Genomic DNA, 10,765 nt, shown 5'->3' with positions numbered 1-10,765 from the left:
TTTCATTGTATGCTTATTTGTTTCCTTGTCCGTTAATTTTAATTGTCCGTTCTTGATTACATAAACTCCACTCTATCCTGAAGAAATAGTACTACTTGTGAATTATTTGATAGTGTTGACTCGCAATCTTGGGTTATTCAAGAGTGGTAACAAGCAAGAATGAGGTGAGTTCATTTGAGAGTGGGCTTAAAAGTCTTTGGCCTTAGAGTGATACACGAGTGTGAGCGACAAAAAGAGGAAAACATGATGTGAGTGAGTGGTGAGGAACTCTTTCTACTAACTTTTATTTATTTTGTAGGTACAATGACTCAATTTGAGGGAGAATCCTCTAGCAAAATGGAAATTTTGCTTCAAAAGCTATTGGAAGAAATAAAGGAAATGAAGAAAAAATTGGAAGATGTGGATAGAAGGGTTAGAAGTCAAGAAATGGCAAAGCAACCATTTGAGGGTTTCAACCCCATTGGTCAACATGATGAGGGATCAAGTAAGATTCCTCTTGATACAACTCCATCTCACATGGTAGTGCAAGATACTCTCTCTCCTAAGGCTACTTTACCAAAAGTTTGCAATTAAGCAACACTTCCAAAGGGGGGAATCAACAAAGAAATCTTCCACCACAAGTCAATAGAACTCAAGTGAGATCCCAACATAACCTTGAAGAGCATGATTCTTTTGATGGATATAATTATGATTATGGAGCCAATGATCAAGTTCAACAAGAGAGGTTAGGTGGGAGAGGAAGAAGAGGAGGAAATGGAGGGTGGTATCCGATTGATGGTAGAGAATATAATAGAAGGAATGATGATGAAGATCAAGGATTCAACAACATCAAGGTTACTCTTCCATTCTTCAAAGGAAGTGGTGACCCGAATAAATATCTTGATTGGATTGTGAAACTTGAAAGGCAATATGATCTCAACAATGTGAGTGATGTTAAAAAGGTGAATTATGCTATAAGTCACCTTGAGGGTTTTGCTTATACATGGTGAGAAAAATTTGAAAGAGATGCTTTGGTGAATAGAGACTTTGTTACAAGTTGGCATGACATGAAAAGGCGAATGAGAGAAAGGTTTGTAGGTCAAGATTATGAGTAAAATAAACTCAAGAAGTATTACAATCTTCAACAAGGAAGTAAGAGTGTGGAAGAGTATTATGAGGAACTAGAGCATACTAGGCTTCAAGCTAATGTCAATGATGAAGAGGCGAAGCTTGTGGCAAGATTTATCTCAGGCTTAAATAAAGAGGTAAGGCATCCATTGGAATTGCATCGTCTTTCTACTTTATATGAAGCTTATCAAATAGCACTCAAGGTGGAGGGTCATCAAAAGGAAAACAAGTCAAGGGTGCAATCTTCTTCTTCTTCTTCATGGGCTAAAAATAAGGAAGTTTGGAAATCATCTCCCACTTGGGACAAATCCAAAGGTGCAAAGCAAGAATTGAAGTCTAACTTTGACAAAGGCAAATCAAAGGAGGACTACAAGGATGGAGGTAACAAATCTAAACTTGAAACTTCATCTAAAATAAAGTGTTTTAAATGTCAAGGATATGGTCATAAAGCAAATAAGTGTCCTAATAGAAGAACTATCATTGCATTGAATGATGGTGGTTATCAAATCGAAGATGAATCTAAAGATGGCCTCATGAAGGATGATAGTAGTGATGAGTTTATGGGGGAAGGTTATGGAGAAGAAATTAATGATGATGGAAATCTTGTTCTTATTGTGAGGAGAAGTACGAGTGCTCTAGCAAGGGAAGATATTGATCAAAGAGAGAACTTGTTTCATAATTGGTGTAGAGTGCAAGAGCAATTATGTTTCTTTATCATTGATAGTGGAAGTTGTGTCAATGTTGCTAATGTCTCTATGGTAGAACAATTAAAACTGCCAACAAGAAGGAATCCAAAACCTTATAGATTGCAATGGCTCAATGAATGTGGTGAACTCAAGGTAACCAAGAGAGTGTTGATAAAATTCAAGATTGGAAGTTATCATGATGAAGTGTTTTGTGATGTTGTACCGATGCAAGCTTGTCATTTATTGTTGGGAAGGCCATGGGAATATGATGTGGGGGCTAAACATGATGGAAGGTCAAATAAATATGCATTTGTTAAGGATGGTAAAAAGCACATTCTTAACCCACTTTCTCCTTTTCAAGTTTGTGAGGAATATAGAAAAATGGGGGAGTTGAAAGAAAAAAGAAAGAGAGGAGTAAGGGAGTGAAAAATGATAACTCAAGAGAGGAAAAATGAGAGGTTGAGAGCTCAAGTGAGAATGAGTTATCACAAAAAAAAAATGGTGAGCAAGAAAAACAAAAAAATCAAAAAAAAAATAAAATGTGCATGATTTTGCAAAATCAAGAGAGCATGAAAGAGCTAAACATTGAGGATGCTACTCAAGTCATATTTATTAAACCTAAAGGTTATTCTTTGCTTTCTAACAATGAACTAACGCCTCTTTATATTTGTCAAGTGTTGTTTATTGTTTGTTGCAAGATTATGAAGATCTATTTTTGGAAGAAATACCAAGTGGATTTCCTCCTTTGAGAGGAATAGAGCATGAAATTGACTTTTTATCGGGTTCTCAAATACCCAAAAAAGTGGCTTATAGGAGCAATCCTCAAGATACCAAAGAATTGCAAAGACAAGTGGAAGAACTTGTGAATAAAGGTTTGGTGAGAGAAAGTTTAAGTCCATGTGCGGTGCCCGTAATTCTAGTTCCCAAGAAGGATGGGGCATGGAGGATGTGTGTAGATTGTCGTGCCATTAATAAAATTACGGTAAAATATCGACATCCCATCCCTAGACTTGATGATATGCTAGATGAATTGTGTGGTTCTACTTTATTCTCTAAAATTGATTTGCGAAGCGGATACCATCAAATCCGAATGAAATCCGGAGATGAATGAAAAATCGCTTTCAAAACCAAGTTTGGATTATATGAGTGGATGGTGATGTCTTTTGGGCTAACCAATGCACCAAGCACTTTTATGCGATTAATGAACCATGTGCTTAAGTCATTTATTAATAATTTTGTTGTGGTTTATTTTGATGATATTTTGGTTTATAGAAAGTGTTTGGATGATCATGTGCAACATTTCAGAATGATATTTGATGTGTTGAGAAAAGAAAAGTTGTATGTCAATTTTAAAAAGTGTTCTTTTTGTGTTGACCGTGTTATTTTTCTTGGCTTTGTTGTAAGTTCAAGAGGAGTTGAGGTGGATGATGAAAAGGTAGAGGCTATTAGAAGTTGGTCAACTCCTACGTCCATTAGTGATGTTAGAAGCTTCCATGGGTTGGCAAGTTTCTATAGGAGATTTGTGAAGGATTTTAGTTCTTTAGCCGCTCCTCTAACCGAGGTCATTAAGAAGGATAAGCCTTTCATTTGGGGTAGAAAACAAGAGGAAGCGTTTAGAATCTTGAAAGAAAAACTTAGTTCCACTCCATTACTTCGACTTCCCAACTTTGAGAAGAGGTTTGAAATTGAGTGTGATGCTAGTGGAGTAGGCATTGGTGTGGTCTTGATGCAAGAAGGGAAACCCATAGCTTACTTTAGTGAGAAATTAAGAGGAGCTCCATTGCAATATTCTACCTATGATAAGGAACTCTATGCCTTAGTGAGAGCTTTAGCAAATTGTCAACATTATTTGTGGCATAAGGAGTTTGTGATTAGAACCGATCATGAGGCTTTGAAGCATATTAGGATCCAAAATAAGCTTAATAAGAGGCATGCCAAGTGGATAGAGTTCATTGAGTCTTTTCCATATGTGATTAATTATAAGCAAGGTAAAGAGAATATTGTGGAGGATGCTTTATCTAGAAGATATGCATTGATGAATACCTTGACGTCTAGGTTGATGGGTTTTGAGAGTTTGAAGGAGTTATATTCTAACGGTGATGATTTTGGAAAAGTCTTTGGAGAGTGTAAAGTAAGCTTAACTAGGTGTGTGCAAGTTGTTAAGGAGGGAAATGAAGTTAGAACTCCTAGATTTGAATTGAAGGAGGGCTACTTATTTAGAAATGGAAAACTTTGTGTGCCTATGTCTTCATGGAGAGACTTGTTAGTGAAAGAGGCACATAATGGAGGTTTGATGGGTCATTTTGGAGTGTCAAAAACCTTAGCTATTCTTAGTGAACATTTCTTTTGGCTTAAAATGATAAGAGATGTGGAAAGAATTTGTGCTAGGTGTTTGGATTGTAAGCATGCTAAATCTTCTACCCAACCCCATGGCTTGTATACCCCTTTGCCTATTCCTAATGGTCCTTGGTTAGATATTTCCATGGATTTTATTGTTGGGCTTCCTAGGACAAGAAATGGTAAGGATAGCATCTTTGTTGTTGCGGATAGATTTTCAAAAATGGCTCACTTTATTGCTTGTCATAAAAGTGATGATGCATCTCATGTTGTTACTTTATTTGTTCATAATGTGATGAAATTGCATGGTGTTCCCCAAACAATTATTAGTGATAGAGATTCAAAATTTCTTAGTCATTTTTGGAGGTGTTTGTGGGGGAATTTGGGAACTAAATTGCTATTTTCTACTTCTTGTCATCCTCAAACAGATGGTCAAACCGAGGTGGTTAATAGAACTTTAGGTAACATGCTTAGAGTTATGGTTAAAGGAAAGTTGACTTCTTGGGAGGATCAATTGCCACTAATTGAGTTTGCCTATAATAAACTATTCATAGATCTATTGGCATGACCCCTTTTGAGTGTGTTTATGGCTTTAATACCTTGACTCCATTGGATTTCACTCCTTTGCCCAAAGATATTATTGTGAGTGTAGATGCAAAAGCTAAGGCAAAAGCTATGAAGAACATCCATGAGAAAGTAAGATTTCAAATTGAGAAGGCTAACAACGATGCAACCAAAAGAGCCAACAAAGGAAAAAAAAAGTCACTTTTGTACTCGGTGATTGGGTATAGGTTCACTTTAGAAAGGAGAGATTTCCAAGCAAAAGGAAGAACAAGCTTATGCCAAGAGGAGATGGACCTTTTCAAGTGCTTGAGAAGATTGGAGATAATGCTTACAAAGTGGACTTACCAAGTGAGTATTTGATTCATAATGTTTTCAATGTTAGTGATTTATCTCTTTTTGATGTAGGATTGGCGAATTCGAGGACGAATTCTTTTGAAGAAGAGGAGAGTGATGTACATCAAAGTGACGCTACTTCGAGAAGGCCCTTCACAAGAAGTCAAGCTAAGGACCTTCAAGCATATCAAGCTTTATGGATGAAGATGGAATCTTTGGAAGGCTCCAATATGGATGACTTGAAGATATTTAATATTCTAAGTGTGTCTACCATTTAAATTAGCTTGTAATTTAAATGAAGGGCAATTTGGTCTTTCCTTACTTCTTTTAACCCTTAGTATAAATAGGTAGTTATTAGGGTTGAGCCACTAGTTTTTGAATATTGAAGAATTGTGACTCCTTTGAGAGCTTGAAACCCTTTGTTGATTTTCAAAAATTGTCCTCGGATTTGCAAGTAAGGGTACTACCTTCTTGAGGATTCTAATAGATTAGGTACTTTTATTTCTCAATTAAGGGGTGTTTTGGTTAGTTTCACCATTACATCTTTTGATTGTTTGAATCTAATTGTGTCTATCTTTATTTATTTTGTATCTTTAATTCCTATCTTGCTTCTATTATCTTGTTTCACATCACTTTCATACTTCTAATAGAGTATATACTTTCATCATTTGACATATATTCGTCTACATTTATTAAATTTTCATTTATATCTTCGATTAATTGTGCATTCCTAGATCTATTATTGATTCTTTTTTGACAAGTATTTGATAAGTGCTCTATGCTACCTCAGGTAAAACACTCTAATTTATTTTTGTAGGTTCTACTAGTATTATATTTTCTTACATGCTTATTTTTATCTAGGTATGACTTCTTTGCAGTTGATCTTCTTAAATAATATTTCTTCTTGGAGTGATAGTCTTTTTTATATGCCTTACTTTGTCAATTTATGTGATGGTGTTTGACTAGATACATAGATTGAGAAAAAAAGAAATATTTAGAACTGAAAAATTTAAATTAAGTTATTGCTAAATATTGAAAGTATGAAGCCTCGTAGCTAAATGTCGTTCACCTTTTTACTCCTTTAAAATAGTGTTCACACTTGACAAAATAGTCATTTACTTACGATTCTAATATTTAGGAAATTATGAGTTTTATTTTTATATTTATATGTTTTGAATTATCTTTTTTTAGCTCAAAAATACTTGTAAGTATATGGGTCATTTAAAATATATTATTTGAAAAATTAATTTTATATTAAGGAATGAATATGCAACACACGTTCTCATAAACTAATTAAAAAAAATAAGGCTGAAAATGGGTAAACCACCTATATATATGAATCAAATTCATATTTATGAAACATAGAAGATTTTTGTTTTTCGAATATAGCAAGAAGTTTTTTCGAAATATATATTTTTTTCGTGTTTGAGAAAATTCACTTAAAATTTTATGTATGAAAATTATTTAAAATCCATAAGAAATATGTAATTCTTGATCAAAATTCAAAGGAAAAATTTCATAAAAGAACAACTTAAGTTAAAAAAACTACTAAAATTCTCTTCACTTTAAATATATTACAAATATCTCAATATTTACTACTTTTACCTTGTGTAGATACATGTTAAAAACTTCCTTTACAGGTTACAACTTTATCAAATTAAGCAACAGTTTCCTCCTCATTCAATGCCTTCTTTTCTGCTGTGGTTTCAATCCATTATTTTGCTCTAATTCAAACTTTTGAATTAAGGTAAAAAAATTTCTTAAAATCATATTCAATATCCTATTATCATATCTTACGATTTTTTTCAAAAAAATATAATTTGATATCTTTTTTTTCAAAGTGCTATTTTGATGACATTGTTTAATTAAATCTTTGATTATCGATTTGTTCAGTCTATATTATTTGAATTAACATAATGAATAGAGATTCAGGATCATCTTTTAGTCTTGAAATGTCTCAATTAAATAATATCAAATAATATAAAGAAGTTGTAAACTTTGTTCTTGGTATTTTTTTAGCAAGATTCTGATGGTTTTAATGAAACTAGATCAAAGCACAGAAATGATCCATCTACGATGAAGAAATTGTGGGAAAAACATGAAAAAAGTCTAAGAAAAAAGAAGTGCATGTTTCTAACAAAAGAGGATCTAACAGTTCTGGAGGTGAAGTTCCTGCTAAAAGAAAAGGAGTTATTGAACTTACTTCAAGAGATGTGCTTCCAGAGGTATTTACATGATCTGAACAATTTTAGGCCAAGATACATCTTTAGACACTAAAAATACTTTTTTCAATTTCTTGTATCTCTTGTTCTCTGTTTATGATTTTATATGTATCACTTGTTTTTTAAGTTTTAGTGAAATAAGCATGTCAAAGATACATGTTAGTAAATTTAAAGATACATATTATGTACGAGTGTATTTTGTATGTATCTCACATTATTTTTTATTTTGATTCAACTATTTATACCAAAGATACATATTCGATAAAATAATAGATACATTTTTAAGCTTTTTGTATATCTGATTTTGTGTTATTATGGATTTATGTATCTCTTGTTATTTCAGATCTGCGTAATTTTAGGTTTAGATACATATCTAGACATACATGATACTTTTTTCAATATCTTGTATCTATTGTTATCTGTTTAAATTTTATATGTATCTTTTGTTTTTAAATTTTAGTGGAATCAGCATACCAAAGATACATGTTAGTAAGTTTAATTTTTAGGATGGAAGAATCAACTATGACGAATTCTGCACAATGATGAGAAGTGGAGCTATACAGCCAGGCAAGCTCTTCTAGTTGCACGAGTCTCCTTCTCGCGTGCAAGTTGCAGAAGAGCTATTCTTGAAAATATGAACTATGAGTTGTTGTGTTGCTTCCATAAGAACCATCAGGCATGCATGTTTGCATAAGAAATTATTGCTAGTTGAAATGTTTTATCATTCTCCAGTAGAAAATATGTATTTTTGTGATTTTTTTCGTTCAAGATAGTCTTTGTTGAGTGTGTCTGTTTTGTCTTGTGGCGCGATTTTTTCTTCCTTGTGTAAACTGCATCAGCTTGGAACTTGTAAGGTGTTGATTTAGGTCACTCCTAAGTGAATGAAGTATTTCAGTTGTCGAAGATTTCATCACATTTTATGTTGACTGAGTTCTTGTTCATTTTAGTGAAGATCATTAATCAACTTCAATTTCCTAATGAACTAGCAAACTCGGGATAAACTATCTGCAACATTTCTGATTTTGTCCTCTTTGGTGCTTGCCAACAAAGATAGAACCAACAACTTTATCAGGAATAGAGTTTTAGCTTGTTCATTTCTTAATTGTTGGATAAGTTTGAAAATGATTCTATTTTAATACATAGTAAAGCTTTCAAAGTTATCATGTGGCCCTGTTATAGGCAATTGACAAAGTGAAATCTAGCACGATTTTAAATTTGCAAACTTTCAAAAAAACATGAGTCACAAAGTGAATAATATGTATCATGAATTTAAACGTGTTGGTTACTTTCCGCTAGTCTGAATTCAATGAAATCTCGCAATATTATGTCAAAAATAGCCACGATTAATGTGATAATCGACACGAGATATTCTTCTAAGTTCGATCAATTCAAGCAAAGTGATTGAGGTTTGTGCTTCACAAGTTCTTTAGTTTCTTCGCATAATAGAACATAAATAAAAATATAGGTAGCATTTCTTTTCAAGTTTTGCTTAGACAGCTGAATTGCTTAAGCATTTGGATTCAGTCAAAAAAAAATAAAATATACCACATCCTAAATTAATTCATTGTGATTGAATTATTGCTCAACAACAACATCAACATACCTCGTATAGTTTTACGAGTGAGCTTTTAACACGAGTAAAAAAAATAATTTCACAATTAGGGTTCAGAGAGGATGGATGTTTCTTCAAGAGCCACTAATCTCTAGTCATTTATTTTCATCATGTTTATAGTAAGAACTATGCAAGGTCAGGAATCAGATAAAGATAAGCATAACAAAATTAGTTTAATAAAACTAAATTTATTATGATCTGAAATAAAAGTTCAATCAAAATTCAGTAGAAACCCATGACAAGATCTCATAGACATTATAACCAAAGACCAACCCCTTGGAATAACAATTGCAAACAACTTATATACTACTATGCTTCTATAACTCCAAACCCCAAATAGCCCAAACGACTTTGAAACCATTAATCTTGATCTAATCCTTCTTGACAACACCACCAATCACAAGGAAATGAGAAACATTCTTTCTTTGATCACCTTGAAGTTGTATCACTTCGCCAAGCCCGTTATCTTGCACAACATTCCCGTTGCAACAAAACTCTTTCTTCAGATCCTTATTTATCGTACAGAAAAAATTAACGAGAGATACATACATATATCAGCGTGCACAATATGTATCTTTAACACTACAAATATGTATATTTGATATGCTTATATCACTAAAACTAAAAGATAACGAGATATAAATACATACACAACCAGAACCAGAGATACAAGATGAAGAAAAATTGTATCTAGCTAGGCCAAATATGTATCTCAACCTACTTAACCTAACAAAAATAAAATTACGTAAAACAACAATCAATTTACGTTAGATACATAATTAAATAAACAAGAGACAAATAACTATTTTTGAAACGTTAAACAAGATACAATTTTTTTGGTCAGATCTTTTTGTATAGAAATTGAAGGAATGCTCAATGGCATACCTTGTCATAATTGAAATAAGAGTACACCCATCTCATTACAATCAACAATGGTGCCACATTACCATCAACTATGAAACGAGCCTCCATTTTTTTCCTGCTTTCGTCAATTTTCAGTTCTACAGCAATGACCGAAATCAATTTATCATACGTTACATGTTCAATGATTCCATCACTCTTATAGCCCTCGTACTTTATATCGTTAATCCAAACGCCAAAATGACGTAATAACACTGAAATATTCATTACAATTACTTCAAACAAAATCAAGAAAACAAAAAAAAAATCGTATGAATAGTTTCTATCTGAAAACTGATTATGGAAGAGATTTTGTTTAAAAAAGTGGAATAACAAACAAATTACCTTTTTTCGTGGAATTTTATTGAGTTTTTTTTACCATTATTAGTTAGATTAATTGCTAAATTAATGTTAGTTTAGCCGTTAAATTCCTTAAATTATGCAAATTAATTTAATTATTAAATATATTTGTAAGATATATCTCACATTAGTTATATGTATCATCAAAGGTTAAAAGGTGAGATTTTTTAAAATTTTAAAAATAGTTGAAATTTTAGGTAAATAGAAGTAAACATGTCATTATATAGGTAATTTTTATTATGGAAGAGATTTTGTTTAAAAAGATGAAATAACAAACAAATTATCTTTATTCGTGGAATTTTATTGAGTTTTTACCATTATTAGTTAGGTTAATTGCTAAATTAATGGTAGTTTAGCCATTACATCCCTTAAATTATGCAAATTAGTTTAATTATTAAATGTGTAGGATGTATCTCACATTTTATAAAATGAAGCGAATGCAGTAGTCATTCAAGTACTCTGGAAATAGAACCATATGTAATAGGAGTACAATTAAAAAAAAAAAAAAAGGCAGTCTGTGCACTAAGCTCCCGCTATGTGCGGGGTCTGGGGAAGAGCCGGATGACAAAGGGTCTATTGTACAAGCCTTACCCAGCATTTCTGCAAGAGACTGTTTCCACGGCTCGAACTGGTCACACGGCAGC

At 32.6% G+C, this 10,765-nt stretch overlaps 1 protein-coding gene across 1 annotated transcript; it reads left to right on the top strand.

The window, feature by feature from the left end:
• The first annotated feature begins 303 nt into the window (after nt 1–303).
• On the top strand, nt 304–5,305 carry LOC107864837. Its single transcript, XM_047408748.1, is given in 9 exon segments — nt 304–484; nt 589–941; nt 1,110–1,317; nt 1,423–2,063; nt 2,485–2,739; nt 3,187–3,822; nt 3,997–4,669; nt 4,672–4,778; nt 4,922–5,305. Coding segments are annotated over 9 exon segments (3,438 nt in total).
• The last annotated feature ends 5,460 nt before the right edge of the window (nt 5,306–10,765 follow it).

The sequence above is a fragment of the Capsicum annuum genome, chromosome 3 (genome assembly GCF_002878395.1).
Source record: "Capsicum annuum cultivar UCD-10X-F1 chromosome 3, UCD10Xv1.1, whole genome shotgun sequence".
NCBI lineage: Eukaryota > Viridiplantae > Streptophyta > Magnoliopsida > Solanales > Solanaceae > Capsicum > Capsicum annuum.
The sequence above is the reverse complement of the archived record's forward strand: the minus strand, read 5'-3'. Positions and strand labels throughout refer to the sequence as shown.